Below are 16766 nucleotides of genomic sequence, written 5' to 3' on the forward strand. Positions count from 1 at the left end.
GAGAGAGAGAGAGAGAGAGAGAGAGAGAGAGAGAGAGAGAGAGAGAGAGAGAGAGAGAGAGAGACAGCATTTTGGGGAACATTCTCCATTCCCAGTTAGGGGCATAAATAGATGATGAGCCAGCAAAGAAGGCTGAAAGGTTGTCTGGCAGGGATGATAAATACAATAAAAGAGTATAGTCATAGAAATCCAGAGAGGAGAGAGTCTACTGGAAGAGAGGGTTGTCAGAGAGGTGAACAGAGATCAAGAAGGATGAAGATTGAGAAAAGCTAATTGGATATTGCAATTATGAGATCACTTATAATTTTAGAAAGAGACATTTCAGTCGTGTAATGAGGTTAGAAGTTTAATTATAGGGTTTTGAGGAGTGAATGAGAAGTTGGGAAATAGAATCAGAATATAAACAGTCTTTCTAGGAGTTTAACTGAGAAAAGAGAGAGAGAAAGAGAGAAGAAAAGAGAGAGAGAGAAGAAGAAAAGAAAGAGAGAGAGATTGCTTGAATGGATGATAAAGTCTAGTGAAGATATTTTAGAATGAGGGAGACTTGGGTGTGTTTGTAGGCAGCAGGGAAGGAACCAGTAGATATGGAGACACTGAATATGAAAGAGAAAGAGGAAATTATTGTATAGGCAATGTCCTAGAAAAAATGGGACAGGGTGAGATGAAGGGTACATGTAGAGGAGTTGGCCTTGGGAAAGAGATAGGCCATCTCAATATCAGAAAACTCTCTTTGCTTCAAGTTCCCTGTCTGTGAAATAGGCACCATAATATCTGCATTACAATCTCACATGTATGTTGTGAGGATCCAATGAGATAATGGATGTGAATTATTCTGCGAGCCTTGGCATGCTATATGAATGTCAGAGGTTATCCTGCCATTTCTTCCACTGCTGTCAGGAACTTATCCTTATATGCTCAAATCCTATTTCTTCTTTGGGACAGTAAGCTCCTCTAGGGCAGAGACTGTGTATTTCCCACAAAGCCTAGAGCTGACCTGGGCACTCAATGCATTCTGTATGGCTCCAGAATGGTTAACAGGAGTTCTGAACACTAGGTGCTCTGTCCATGGTACTTCTTGCTGAGGGTCTGGCTTTGGTGCTGTCAGGTGGACGGGGCATAATGAATGACCTAGAATGTGACTCTAGAGTTTCATCAAGAGAAGGGTCACCTTTGGAATTGGGGCCTTTCAGTCATGCCCTGAGAAGATCAAAGGTACATATGCCAATTTTAATTTATGGTTTACACATAAAGGATGTTTCTAATCTAATCTGAATACTTGATCATCAGACTGTACCAGGAATATTAAGGAGATTACAATACCATCGGGTTCTCTGACTCCGTTATTTTATATCTCCCCCACTTGCATCCTGCTGCTGGTGAAGCTCACCTCTCTCTCTGAACGAGACCCAACTGTGTCACCAACTAAGGGTATGACCTTGAGCAATCCCTTCCCTTCTCTGAGCCTCTCCTATGTAAAATGAGGGGTTTAGTGTAACTGACAATAACACATGTAGAAGTATTATAGGTGACCATGTGAAGGAATGAAGTGGCATTTGCACTTTTTGCAATTAATTTCTAATTCCATAGGACTTTGAGCTAGAAGAAAACTTATAGATCATCTATTATAACCTCCTTATTTTATGGATGAAGAGATAATGACTTATCTAAGGTCCATAGTTAATAGAAGTAGCTAGATGGCACAGTGGATAGAACACTGGGCCTGCAGCCAAGAAGACTCCATATGTTCAAATATAGCTTCAGACACTAGCTGTGTGACCCTTGGCAAATCACTTAACCTCAGTCTGTCCCACTTTTCTCAAATGCAAAATGGGAATAATAATAACACCCACCTTCTAGGATTGTTGTGAGAATCAAATGAGATGGCATTTGTAAAACATTTAGCACAGTTCCTAGCATGGCACTTAAAAATGCTCATTTCCTTCCTTCCTTCCATCCTTCCTTCTTTCCTTCCCTCCTTCCTCTCTCCCTCTTTCTTTTCTTTCCTTCCTTTCTTCTTTCCTTCCTCCCTCCCTTTCTCCCTCCTCCCTCCCTTCTTTTCTCCCTTCCTTTCTTCCTTCCTTCTTTTCTTCCTTCCTTCTTTCCTTCCTTCCTCCCTCCCTCCCTCTCCCTCTTTCCTTCCTTCCTTCCTTCCTTCCTTCCTTCCTTCCTTCCTTCCTTCCTTCCTAATAAGTAGCAGAATAAGGATACAAACCCAAGTTCTCTGGCTTCAGGGCTAGTACTGTTTTTGCTATTAAATGCTTCCAGAGAGCTCACAGTCTAATGGAGGAATCAGCACACGCACACATAAAAAGACTTAACAAGAAACATTAGAAATGCAAATGAATCTAGTGAAAATAAATGCTGAAAAGATAATGAACAACAGAGAAACTGGTGACTTCCTCTGTGAACAATGGAAGATAGTTTTGCCTTGGATTATTGAAGAAGGGAGTAGCATGTTCTAGCCAAGGGAATGGGATTGTGTGGGTACGACCCAATAACTGGCCAGGCCCAGGGATCACTGAGCTGTGAAGGATTTGATTATGGGCAAAGAGCAAATTCAAACATGTGCTGCCTCCCAAAGCAACCAACATCTCCACCAGTCAGAAACACTGCCAGGAGGAATCAGGTCAACCATTTGATCCACTATATATGTATCTATTTGTCCAGCAACAGCATCCTTCTTTTCTAATGGTTTCTACACCACAAGAAATGCTCCAGTGCTTTTCATACATATGTAGGAAATATGCTTAGAAGCTCTTTAACAATTACTACTCTTCAGTTTGAACAACTCCACAGCCCTGGGTAATCTTCTGATAACAAAATGGCAGGGGATCCATCACTGGGTAGAGCAATGGTAGGAAAGGGGGGCCCTCTGAAGGTCATCCAGGCCATTACTTTGCCTTATATAATCTAGCAATATGTGAGAGGCCATGTGGCACATACACTAGAATTAGGCTTAGGCAGTGAAGTTAGAGTCAGAGGACCTAGATTCAAACCTGAGATCTACAACTTTCTAATAAATGACCTTATGCAAATCACTTTCCTTCTCTGGACCTCAATTTTCTCACCCAATGAGACAGTTGAACTAGATGGTTTCTAATTTCTTTTTCTAGTTCTACATTAAAGTCATCTTACTATTCTCAATTCAGTAAACATTTATGGAATGTTTACTCTGTATAAAACACTGTACCAAGGGATGGGATAGATACAGACATTAGATAGGACACAGTCCTTACCCTCATGAAACTTAGAGTATTGTAGTCAAGGGAAAGGATAAGACTTGCTAGCATTTCTATCCTTCAAGATCTCTATAGAAGGAGATTACACAGGAGGAGTCACAGAATGACTCACAGTGATGCATAGAGTCACAGAGACCAAGAGTAGATAGTGATCAAATGATGCAGAGAGGTCAAGAAAGCTAACAAAAGATCACTAGATTTGGAAACTGAGAGAATTCCAAGATTCTATGTATTTAAATTTTCCCTTTCAAGATTTTCTTATATGGAACATATCTCACTATCTTTCCCCCAAAATCCTTCCCTTTTTCTAATTTTCACATTACTGTTGAGGACACAATTCTCCCAGTCACCCAGGCTCACCACATAGGTTTCATCCTCTCTTACACACCTTGCCCTTCCCCAGCTAATCTGTTGCCAAGTCTTGTTGATTCTACTTTTTTTAACATTTGTCGTATATATCCTCTTCTCTCCTCCAATACTGCTACTACCCTGGTGCAGGCCCTCATCGCCTCATTCTTGGATTAGTGTAGCCTACTGGTTTGGTCTCCCTGCCTCCAAGTCTTTCTCCACTCCGATCTATCCTCTACTCAGCTTACTGAAGCACAGGTTTGACCACGATACCCCCAATCCCTACTCAGTAAACTCCAGTGGCTTCCTATTCTCTCCCGGATCAAATATAAAATCCTGTTTTGGCTTTTTATCAGCCTTCATAACAGACCCTTCCTACCTTTCTAGTCTTCTTATAAATTCATTCCCCTCCACATCTGATCCAGCGATGCTGTCATCCTTGCTGTTCCTTGTACAAGACACCCTATTTTGTGCATTTTCACTGGCTGTCCCACATGACTGGGATTCTCTCCCTTCTCACCTCTACCTCTGGTTTCCTTGACTTCCTTCAAATCTGAGCTAAAAGAATCTTTTCTCAGTCACCATTAAGGTTAGTATCTTTCCTCTGAGATGATTTCCAATTTATCCTGTATGTATCTTGTTTACACACAGTCATTAAGTTGTCTCCTCTTTTAGATTCTGAGAGCCTTGAGGGCACAGGCTATTTTTTTTTTATCTATCTTTGCTTCCCTAGTGCTGAGCACAGTGCCTGGCACTTTGTAAGTGTGTAATAAATGTTTGTTATCTTAATTTGACAAGTTAAGTAATTTTCCCTTTCAAATATGTTCCTCTAGTTGTACACTCTGGGGATTATTTCAGGTAGCCTAGCGAAGACCATAGTATTTCCCAATAGCCTTCCTTCCTTCATCCATTGCCTTTGCTTCCTCTGCCCTTAACCCTCAATAGACAAACTATCATTTCAAGGCATGCATGAGCCAATTTATAGTGGTCAACAAGCATCCACAAGATAGAAATACTCTTTTTTAGCCTCATTCAGGTTGTACTAGTCCTAGGTCCATTATACAGCCAAGAACAAGCTCAGACCTCCCTGATATGAGAGAGGAAAAAGGCATGAATGGATCAATAGATTAACATTTCCAGTTTAAGAAAAAACAATAATGACTCTCATTTGTATAGCATTTTAAGGCTTACAAATAGATTTTCTGACAGCAAACCTGTGAAAAAACATTACCCTGGACTCCTCACTCTCCCTCATCCCACGTATTATCAGTTGCCAGACCTTACTGTTTCTGTACTCACAATATCTCTCACATATGACCCCTCCTCTCCACTCACACAGCTACCATGTTAGCTCAGGCCCTCATTCACTTCTTGTCTAGATTATCTAGATTATCTCAACAACCTCTAAACTGGTCTCCCTTCCTCAAGTCTCTCCCCACTACAAGCCATTCTATATTTTGCAGCCAAAGTAATTTTCCTCAAGTGTAGTTCCAACCATGTGACTCCTATGCTCAACTAACTCCAGGGACTTTCTATTGACTCTAGGATAAAATATAAATTCCTCAGTTTAGCTTTTAAAGCCCTATACAACCTGTCCCCAATCTATCTCTTCAGACTCACTGGATATCACTCCCCCTCTTATGCTCTACTATCTATCCAGACTATCTTCTCTCTGTTCCCCACTCATGACGCTCCGCCTCCTATCTCCATGCATTTGCACTGGCTGATATCCATGCTTGGAATATGCTTCCTCCTTATTTCTGCCCTCATTAAGACTTTCTCTTTCTTCTCCATGAAGCCTTTCCTGGTCCCCCTTAACTGTTACTTCTCTCCCTCCCTAATGATCTTAATCACCTTGTACCTAACTATTTTGTATATGTTTGTAATATGTATGTTTTATATGTACTTGATGTCTCTCCCATTAGAATGTAAGCTCTTTGTGAGTAGAGCTGCAAGAGAAATGTGTTTCATTTTTGGCACTTATATCCCCCAAACTAGAAAATGGCAGGTGCTTAATAAATATTTGTTGACTGATTGAAGGAGATGCTGGAAATAAGTGCAAGTATTATTATCCCCCTTTTACATATGAAGAAACTGAGGCTCATGGAAGTGAAATGACTTGTCCATAGTTACCCAGCTAATAACTAATATAATTGGAACTCAAAACCAAATCTCCTAACAGTAGGTCCAGTACTTTTTCCATTATGAAATATCACATCCCTAAGCCATTCAAAATTATCTTCTGACCCTCCTCCCATATTCATATGGGATGACCAGGGGGGCACCACCAGGTGTATCTTGTCTTCCTAGCCTTTTCCCCAACCCCCTCCCCTCATGCTAGGTCATCCAATACTCTTTCCAGGAAGGTTGGGACCCTGGATGTGGGGTTGTGGAAAAGCAGGCACCAAGAGGAGTGCAAAGGTGCACTCCCTTTTGTCTGGGATGCTTGATTGCTCACAGACTTTGACTGAGATGGAAATCAACAACTCCATTCCTCCTCACGAAATGAAGGATCACCAGGCCTTTCCATCTGCCCTGAAACTGGACTTCTATGTGTTGTCTCCTTCAATTAGAGTATGAGTTACTTTAGATCAGTGCCTACCTAACTTTTTCTGTATATATTCCCAAGACTTAGTGAGGTGCTTGGCATCTAGTAAACATTTAACAAATGCATTTTCCATGCATTCACTGAATTCAGCAAGGCAAATTCAATGCAACAAAATTATATTAAGGTACCTACTGTGCCCAGAACAATGTTCCAGACCTTAAGGGGAATACAACATTTAACTATGACATGATCCATGCCCTCATGGAGCTGCACAAGGAGAAACAATTCTACATTTGACTCATCAGAAAACTTGGATTCTATTCTTGGTTTTGACGTTTACTAAACGTGTGAACTTGGGTACGTCATTAAATTGGTCCTCATTTTCCACATCTGCAAAATGAGGAGGTTGGAGTAGATGCTTTCTGAGGTCCCTTTCAATTTAAAAACAACAACGAGTCTGTGATCTCTGCAATTCATCATGAAGGCAGATGAACCAGGCACTGTGGAGTGCTTAGAGCTTGGTCAGGCATTGAAGACGTCAAGGTCATCCACTGCATCCTGGGCAATCGCCAATCATCTTGACTTTTCTCCTGCCACTGGACTCTGATGACCCAGGAAGAGAGAGTAAGGCTGACTATTTTGTGCAACTCTGCCTCACTTTAAATACAATTCACTCTCGATCCATGACATCACCCCATGATGTCATTGGTCCTCTTCAAAACGAAGGATGAACAACAACTCTAACATTCTATGATTGATTCCCTTCCATATTATCTATTGGAATTTATTCTAGACTTCAGGAGGAATTAACTGTGGTCAACCTCAATGTTTCTGGTTGAGACATTTACTCCTTCAGGGTAGGAAAATGTCAGATCTGAGTTTCAAGGACTATTGCTCTTCCCGGGGAGGATATCTTAGAAGGCCCTTGCATAGCTGGTACAAGTTAGCAACTGACTGGCTATGCATGGACTCCCCATTTTGGCCCAAGTTCCTGAATTGAATGTGATCAGATCATTTACACCCTATAAAGTAGAGAATCAGGTCTGGTGACACTCAAAGGCTATGCTCAACCCTTGAACTCCATGTGGATTATTCACATTGGCATAGTTGAAGGTCTCAGTCTGACTTCCTGACGTCACTCAATAGGTGCCTGCACTCAAACTCCTCTCCACTGGTGTAGTCAATCATTGAGACTTCCTCTAAGGAGCTATTATAATTCATGCAACCTTCCAGAAGGAGAAGGGATGAATTTCTCTTACAAGTGGAGAATTTGTCACTTTAAAGTCTCCTTCAGAGGTCATCTAGTCCATCCTCTTATGCCTATCCTCAGATAGGATACCCAGAGGACTCCAGGTTTAGGACACAGGTGGCCAAGTAGATCAGCAGAAGCGGATAGGAGACCCTGTGTCTCATCCTCCTATGACATAGCCCAGGAGAGGGTAATTTGCAGCCTTGAGGCCACATGTGGCCCTCTAGGTCCTCAAGTATGGCCCTTTGAATGAATCCAAACCTCACAGAACTATCATGAAGTTTGGATTCCATCAAAGGGCCACACTGAGGACCTAGAGGGCCATATGTAGCCTTGAGGCCACAGGTTCCCCATTCTTGATTTAGCCCCTGGACTCCATCCCCACTGTGGATTCTAAACATGGGAAGGAAAAATATCCCAGCAGGGAATCTTTAAGCAGGGAAGGAAAAACAGCAAATCCTCCTTTAGTAATGCCTATGTATTCATTGGCAGGGGGTGAGCTGGAGTCTCAAAGCCAGTCTTAGGTTCCCTGCAGATACTTTCACAGGCCCCCCGACCCCAACTCTCCCTCCCATTGTGTTTTTCTCCAGGGCTCCCCAGGACTTTTGTAGCTGATTTGTAAGCCTGTGTTTTGCAAGGCTGCTGCTCTTATTTGCACTAGGGCTGGGCATCTCTCTATGCATGAGCAGTACCACACCACCACCCATATTTTGCAAATAAGGATGAATTTATTGGATTCATGTTCCACTCTTCTTTAAGGCAGAGCATAAGGTGTATCTCATCACTGCTTTCAACATTAACCTGCTTCCTGCTGTGAGGTCATGGACAAAAGTTAGGGATAACAATAGCAACATCATTAACACAACAACAATGATAATATTTATTATTATTTATATTGGCATTTGTATTTTGCTTTGAGGTTTACAAAGCACTGTGTATACATCCTATCATTTGCTCCTTAAAATAATTTTGTGAGGTAGGTGCTACAAAATATTATTATCTCAATTTTCCAGATGAGGAAACTGAGTTTAGGAGAAGTTAAGTGCCTTGCCTAAAGTCACACAGGCAGTAAGTGTCTGAAGTGGGATTTTAACCCAAGTTTTCTTCCTGACTCCCTAGTTAAATGCTTGATCCCCTGCATAATAGTACCTCATCATCCCATTGGGAAAATGGGGAAACTGAGGTTCAGAGAGAGGAAGGAACTGTTATAATTTTGTCCCTCAGCATGTGAAAGAACCCAGAAATCTTGACCCCCACAGATGTGCTCTCTCTACTGAGTTATTACCATGTATCTTAAACTTAAGGTAAACACATACCTACATACATGCAAAAACTGAAAAGCTTGATCATGATAAGAGAGTACTAGTTTGGGCAGTTAGGTGGCTCAATGGAGAGTGTGGGGTCTGGAGTCAGGAAGACCTGAGTTCAAATCCAGCCTCAGATGCTTAGTAGCTATGTAACCCTAGGCAAGTCACTTCAACCTGTTTGCCTCAGTTTCCTCACCTGTAAAAAGAGCTGGAGAAGGAAATGGCAAGCTACTCTAACCTAAATGGAGTCATGAAGAATTGGATATGATTGAAATGACTGAATGAAAAACAACAACAAAGTTTGGGATCCAGGAGGCTTGGGTTTTAGTCCCAGTTCTGACACTCACTAACAAGTCTCTTAACTAATTTGGGTCTCAGTTTCTCTTCTTCTCCCCTCTGTAAAATAAGGAGGCATGCAAGGTGACAAGTAAAGTTCCCTCTTCCAGCCTTACAACTGAGGAACTCTATAAACTCCCTACAAGTTTTAAGTCTGTGATTCTAATCTTGTTCCAGGATTAACAATGAATTAGTTATTTTCTTTTGGCAGAAAGACCTTTTAATGACTATTTAACCTTGTGCTTGTACCAAGAATACTTAGATTTCCTTGTAGTCCCATTTCCTTTTATACAATCTCTCTGTCCTGCCATCTATGGTGTGCTGGAATTTTAACCCCATCTTGTACATTAGTCCTTAAGATCTATAAGACCAAAAAATCAAAGACAAAAACAAAATAAAAAAATAAAAAAAAGACAAAAAAACTACAAGACCACCCAAGTGTCTGATCATACTTCTTGTCCTTGACCACCTCAGCTATATAAGGATAATTGAGATGAAAATATAACACAATAAGCAACAAAATAAGTACTGCTCATTCAGCTGATAGAAAATTCTCAAGCTTGTTTTCCCCCATTAGTTGCCACCTCTTGCTTAAGAGGTTCTTATAAATAGCAAATTAACCCAATTTGAGTTCATCCAATTTTCACTATATCTTCCTCCCAACTTCTGAGAGGTATTAATGATCAAGGAAATTGACTTTCAGTTGGAGAAGCAATGAGTTTGGAATATCCACAAATTGTCCAATATTTCCTGGATTAAGAAACATTTATTAAGAAACTATTACTATTTTTCAGAACACTCTGGATAACTAAGATCCCATAAAAATCTACTGTTAAACTACAAAGATGTCAAAGATAGTGAAAGGTCCCATATATGCCAAAATATTTATAGTGACATTTTACATGAGTAAATAACTGGAAACAACATCAATGCCCATTGATCAGGGAATGGCTGAACAAACTCCAATATATTAATTTAATGGAATATTCCATCAATTTAGTGGAATATTAATGGAATATTCCATCAATTTAATGGAATATTAATGGAATATTCCATCAATTTAATGGAATATTAATGGAATATTCCATCAATTTAATGGAATAAGAAATAATAACTTAAGAGGACTTCAGAGAAACTTGGAGAGCCTTGAATGAACTGAGGAAAAGCAAAGAAAGCAGAACCAAGAGAAGAGAACAATGGCCACAATAATTGAAAAGAAAATATTGAAAGGTATTAGAATTCATACTCTTATTGGAGAAGATGAACAAGATGTGAGATGCATTCAGACATGGTTAATAAGTTGGTTTGTTTGCTTAATGCTTTTTCTTTGTTACAAAAAAGGGTTTGTGGGAGGAGGACTTATGGAAAATAACAGTGATGTAAGAAGAACACCACCACCACCAAAGCGTCAATAAAATATTTTAAATAAAGAACACTATTGATTATGACAGGTAGTATGTGCTGAATAGGAATGTAGACCCCATTTTTCCCTTTCCCCATCACCTTCTTAATCTAGGTCTGAGACAACCCACAGTCCCTTTCTTACCCGAGCAATCAGCTCCCCGACCATTCCTGTCCAAGTGCCGTTGGCCTCAGGCACACCATATACTCCATCCCCAACAAGGCGGATCTTATAGTTGAAGCGCAGGATCTCCGAGAGTTCCTTAAGCATGTCCACGCAGAAGCCTTCGTAGCGGTCATTGCCTTCCATTTCTTGGTGGTTCCCCTTCAGCATTAAGTATGGGTTCTCCTGCAGCGAAACTAGGCAGCTGTCATTCTCATCTTAGCCCTGGCATCTCAATAGCACACGCTTGGCAAGACTCAAGAAGGGCAGGTACAAGTGGTTGGGGAGAGGAATTGGGGTGGAACATATGGAAGTGGTGGTTAGAAAGGGGAAGCTCTAAATGTGAGCTTTTAGAGATGCACACTCTGGATGATGACAAGGTCCAAAGCATGGGCTATGTTTGTGGGAATGGGCCAAAACTCTCCTTTTTTCCCCATGTGTATCCTCATCATTTCCATCTCTGGCCCTTCACTCAAGCTTTTCCATCCACTTAAAATATCCTCCCTTGCCCATCCCCTCCATTTGGCTAAATCTTGCCAATCTTTCAAGGCCAATTTGAACTCCCACCTCCTCCAAGAAGCCTTCTCTGATTAACCTCTGTCTTGACTAAAGTCCCATAGCATTTTAAGTCATCTCCACATAGGCTGTCCCTTCCCTGCCTTGTGAGTACTAGTTTTGTCTCTCCCCAGTTGGACTATATACAAGTCGTATCTTCTCAACTAGCCTGTAAATTCCTCAAGGGCAGAGTCCATGTCATATTTCTCTTATACCCTGTGCAATGTCTAGCAAGGATTGAATATAAAGCTGGACAAAAAGCCTGGGCCAGGGATTTCCAGCCTTGGTTTGATCATACTCAGAGATGACTCCAGTTATTTGAGTAGAATGTTAGCCAACTGAGGGCAGGTATTGTTTTCTTTTTTCTTTTTTTTTTTTTTTTTTTTTTGGTCTTTGTATTCCAAAGCACAATATTCAGCAGTGGTGCCAAACTCAAATAGAGAAGGGGTTCCTAAACTGGTACATTTGGATCCCCGTAAGCTGCATATTGACTTAGAGAAGTACATATTAACACTATCTATGTTTTATTGTATTTTATTTATTTTGTTAAATATTTCCCAATTACATTTTAATCTGGTTTGACAGCACTTTAGAGTGCTATGGGTCTCATGCTGCTGGTGGGGCTGTGTGTTTAACACCTCTGATGTACAGTGTCCTGAGTACAATGCTTAATGAATGCTTATTGAATTGAATTAAAATTTTAAAAAATTGAATCTCAAGGCGTGTTGTGAAATTCTGTTAAAATTCCTGTCCCTCAAAATTAATTTAATGTTTTCTTTAATTTTCAAAGGAAATGTATTTAACATATAGCTGGCATAAATTTATGTGTGGTAGAGGAGAGATAGTGGTGGTAAGAAGTGTGTGTGTGTGGGGAGAAAACCACAATAGGGTTAGGAATAATTTGCAAGGTGATTCTTTGGGGAAAAAAAAAACCTTTGAGTCCTCACTATATTTATGGTAAACTCTCCATTATTCATGTTTATTCATTCATTCATTCAACAAACCTTTATTAATTACGTTCAGGAATCATTCAAAATATCAACCAAGCTAAAGGTCACTGCTATTTGACTTTGGGATACGACATATTCTTCCCTCCAGCAGATTTCCCTCCCTCTCCCCCCTACCCCATGCTGTTTGGCTTGGCTGAAATCCATCAATCAATCAATAAATTTGCTTTCTCTTGAGCACACACTGACCGGCAGTTCGAGCCAGGGACCTGATTCAGATGTGTACTGAATTTTAGGGACTATGCAGTTTGACACTACATATTTGAATAGGTCATAGTTATTAAAAAGATGAGTGGAGAGAGTTGTAGATTTGGAGTCAGGTGACTCGGGTTCAAATCCTGGGTCTACTATTTGCTGCCCTGTGTGACCTTGAGCAATCAATCAATTAACAAGCATCTATTAAACACTTACCATCTGCCAGGCACTATACAGTTGCTAGCGATACAATGACAATAGATGAAACAATCCTGGCTCACTTCACCTCTTGGGAGACCCAGAGACTCTCTCAGAATCATCAAACATTTCCCAATTATTGGGAAGCACTGGTGTCACCAGCATGTTCCAGGGGGAAAGAAGCCAGTAATATTCTAATTGGGTTCCCACTGCACATAGGCTTTATATCCCCCCAAATTCCTACAAGGTTTCTGTATCACAGCGCTTGGCACTAGATTGGGCACACAGTAGGTGCCTAAGAAATATTTATTGAATGAATGAAAGAAAGAATAATGAATCATGTCTGGGGGATGCATGGGTTATGATCTAAACATCACAAAAAATTTCAGATATCTGATCTCTCCCTATCTTTCCCCTTACTTGTTAGATAATCACTAAGACAGCCTGGTTAATATTTCTATATATGTGAGGGATGCAAACATATCCCAGGACTCTTAAGAGCATGGTGAAATGGGTCCCCAACTAAGTCTAAGCATGGACCCTACATATCAACCCCTGGGTCGCTGTGTCTAGGTTACTTCTGTCCATTCCCCAACCCAGAAAGGCACCAACTGATCAGGTTTGCTCCCACATACTCAACTACCCTCTGTGGAAGCCCGGCCTGCCCCTATGCAACAGGGACACTGAACTGGGCAGAATGTCTAGGGACATAGAGCTGTTCAGGAAGACGGGGCTTCTCCCCATATGGACTGCCCATTATGCCACAAGTCCACATTCTCTTTGTAGCAAGCAGCTTTCTGGGGCATTCTAGATACCCTACTTCCAGAGGTATTTATCAATGGCACCACCTCCCCACTCTAGTCTTCCTTCCCAAATGCCTTGGAAGCCATCAAATAATATTTCCAAATGAAACAGCAACTTAACTTTAATTACACCATCATCAATTGGCCTCAGTGCTGTGATTAGAACTGGGATTGGCGGTTCACCAGGACTTCTGTGACTGATTAGCCCTGATGGGCATACCCTCCTAGGGAACTGTGGATACCAAGAAAGAAGAGGCAGAGGCTGAGGCCTGGCTTACCAGGATGGTGGTGACGACCAGGGTGGTGTTGAAGAGGCTGTCGGAGATGTTGGAGGAGGAGAGATGGTTGTCCATGCTGAGGCCCTCTGACACATGCCACTGGCCAATCTGAGGAGATCAATAGGAGAGGACTGGGAAGACATTGGGGGTGGTTTTTCCCCAAGGAGGAGGTGATCTGGGGGAACTTGGAGAGCTGTGAATTTTTTTTAGGGCATTGGGATGAGGAGATAAATAGAGTATCACAGATTTCTGTGCCTGGAAGACACGTGAGAGGCCATTTCTCTGCTCTCAGGTGGAAGTGCATTCAATTCATGGACAGAAAGGGGAAGGATATGGACCAGAACTAGTATGCTGGAAATGAACAAAAGACTGGGTAGGGAAGAGGGTGGGAATTTTGGGGAAAGATTCAGGGGACCTGCAAGTACGTGAAGATAAAAGAAAAAGGATAGGAGAACTTTGAGGGAAAAGAAAATCAAGAAAGAGACATGGAAAGTGCTTCTGTCAGGTTCTCTTACATAAAAGAACAGGAAAAGCTTGGTAATAGAATCACAGGACAAGAAAAGACTATAAGAATTTGTTTTAGTTCTTTCTGTATGTGAATGTGACTATCATTATCTATCCACTTTCCAAAGACCTCTAGGGGAGGCCATTCCACAACCTACCTCAATGAGCCTTTCTGAATGAATCATGTCAGGAAGTTCTTTTGATGTCTAACCTAAACTCTTCATGGTGTTGTATTAACCTACTTCCTCTCCCTCTGAGCTCATCAAAGATAGAGAACAGCTGGTTCCCTTTTCTCCTGCAACAGCATTTCAAAGACTTGTTAGATCACCTTCTGACTTTCATTTTGCCACCAAAACAAACAAACAAAAAACCCCCCAAAACCCCCAAATCTCCCCACTGGTGTGGGAGATGAGGCTTCTGGACCAAGGAGCAGGAATCATAGAATCATTAACAAGTTGGACCAAACCTCAGAGACCATTTAATCCATCCACAGATGAACAGAATGTTTATAACATCCTTGACAAGTGGTCATTCAACCCCAGCTTGAAGACTTCCAGCAATGTCCAGGTTGAAGCAGCATTAATTAAGAGTACATTTCCTCTCATTTTGAGCCAAAACCTGTCTCTGTAATTTCCACCCATTGTTATGATTCCTTATTACAGGAGCCAAGTAGGGGGAAAAAAGACTTTCTCTTCAACATGGCAGCCTTTAAATATCTGGAGACAGCTATCTCATCCCTTCTCATCCTCCCCTTCCTCTGAATGTCCTCTTTTCCAGGCTTAACATGCCTAATTTATTTGAGCTATTCTTTTTCTTGTTGTTCAGTCATTTCAGACTCTTCATGACCACAATTTTGAGGTTTTCTTGGTAAATACACTGAAGTAGTTTGCCATTTCCTTCTCCAGCTCATTTTACAGATGAGGAAACTGAGGCAAACAAAGTTAAGTGACTTGCCCAGGGTCACACAGCTAGGAAGTGTCTGAGGCTAGATTTGAACACTTGAAGAAGAGTCTTCCTGATTGCATGCCCAGTGCTCTATCCACTGCACCACCAGCTGCCCTTGAGCTATCCTCTTGGCATGTGGTTTTAAGTACTCTCTTCTCTGGATTTGCTGCAGCTCCTCAATGTCACTCCCAAGATGAAGCATTCAGAATTTAACATGATGCTTTAGCTGTGGCCAGACCAAGGAAGAATTGAGCGGCACTATTAAATATTCCATTGGTCTGGACACTATACTTCTGCAGTCTTAATCTAATGCAGTCTAAAATCATATGATGAGGCAGAGAATGGACCTGGGATTTCATTGACATAAGGAAACTCCAGGTGAGGGCACCTCATAAACACCTCATAAACTAATGCAGATCAGCCCCTGTTCTGCAGCTTAGGAGTCTTAGAGAGCTGCTTAGAGAACTGAGAGGTGAAGTGACTGCCTCCCTGGGTCACTCACTCGGTCAGCATTTGTCAGAGGCAGCATTTGAACCCAGATCCCAACTTCGAGACTAGCTCTCTCTCCGCTATGCCATCCATGGTGCCAGTCTTTTTAGGATTCCATGCCATATTGTTGACTCACACGGAGTTTCCAGTCCACCCTCCTCCTTCTCCCCACCCTGAGCTTTTCCACAGGAAGTATTAGCTTGCTACATCTCTGTGTCTCTGTATAGCTGATTTTTTTGAACTCAAGAGTAAGACCTTACATGTAGCTCTATTAAATTTCATCTTATTAGATTCAGCCCATCATTCTAGCTTGTCAAGATCTTTTTGGATACTGATGCTGTCATCTGGCATCTTACTATTCTTTGCATTTTGTCTGTCATCCACAAATGTGACAGGTACACTATCTATGACTTTGACTAAGTCATTGATAAAAATGTTTAACAGAATAATGCTGAGGACAGATCCAGGGAACTCCTGAGTCCCTTTTCCAGGTAGCTTCCTAGTGTGACTTTGAACAGAGTCCTTGCTCTCTCAGCTTCAGAGTCCATGACCTTCTCCCACCCCATTTGAAAATGAGACACGTTCCTGCCTCCCCAAATCCTAGTCCTGTTCCACACATCACCAATGCTCAGGGCTGCGTTATGAAGGTTGAGCTTATAAAATTCTGCCTGGGTAGCTCTGGGAGTTTTCAGGGGAAGAGCTCTATATACAACCCAGGGAAGAACAGGATGAAGCCATCCTCCACATGAGTAACCCACAGCCTGGGGTCTCCTAAATTGTTGGTGTTTGCTATCGCTTGATGAGGCCCTGCTGTTCACATTATGTTTTTAATGACCTCTGCTCTCTCTTGTGTACCCCAAGTTACCTAGTTATGGAATTTCTATCCTGCTCATGTGGCAGAGTAGTAACCAGGGAGCATAGCATTTGAGGAAGATTCATCTGAGGGACAAGGGTGCAGGCACATAGAAGAAAATATGACTAGGTCAGGGGCAATCACATTGGAAGAGGGGACAGCATGTCACCAGAGTCCATCTTCAGGCCCTGTGGCATGGCTGGACTCCAATACATCAAATGCCAGGAAGAGGTGAGGCAGAGGAGGCATCAGACATGGGGCACGACAGAGGGGATGAGTAGGCTGTACTGGAGTAGAGAAACATCACTCCGGGCTGGCAGAGGACTACTGCAGAAAGTAAGCGCTGCT

General features: G+C 41.7%; 1 protein-coding gene across 1 annotated transcript in view; it reads right to left on the bottom strand.

Moving 5' to 3' along the window:
• GRIK4 (glutamate ionotropic receptor kainate type subunit 4) overlaps positions 1-16766 on the bottom strand; it is a 436546-nt gene that overhangs the window by 129702 nt on the left and 290078 nt on the right. The window contains exons 10-11 of the mRNA XM_027835648.1: positions 13628-13735; positions 10574-10777 (exon numbers count right to left, since the gene is read on the bottom strand). Of these exons, the coding sequence (XP_027691449.1) occupies positions 10574-10777; positions 13628-13735 (312 nt within the window). The remainder of the gene's footprint in view (positions 1-10573; positions 10778-13627; positions 13736-16766) is intronic.

Source organism: Vombatus ursinus, unplaced genomic scaffold (assembly GCF_900497805.2).
Source record: "Vombatus ursinus unplaced genomic scaffold, bare-nosed wombat genome assembly UNPS02014816.1, whole genome shotgun sequence".
Lineage (NCBI taxonomy): Eukaryota > Metazoa > Chordata > Mammalia > Diprotodontia > Vombatidae > Vombatus > Vombatus ursinus.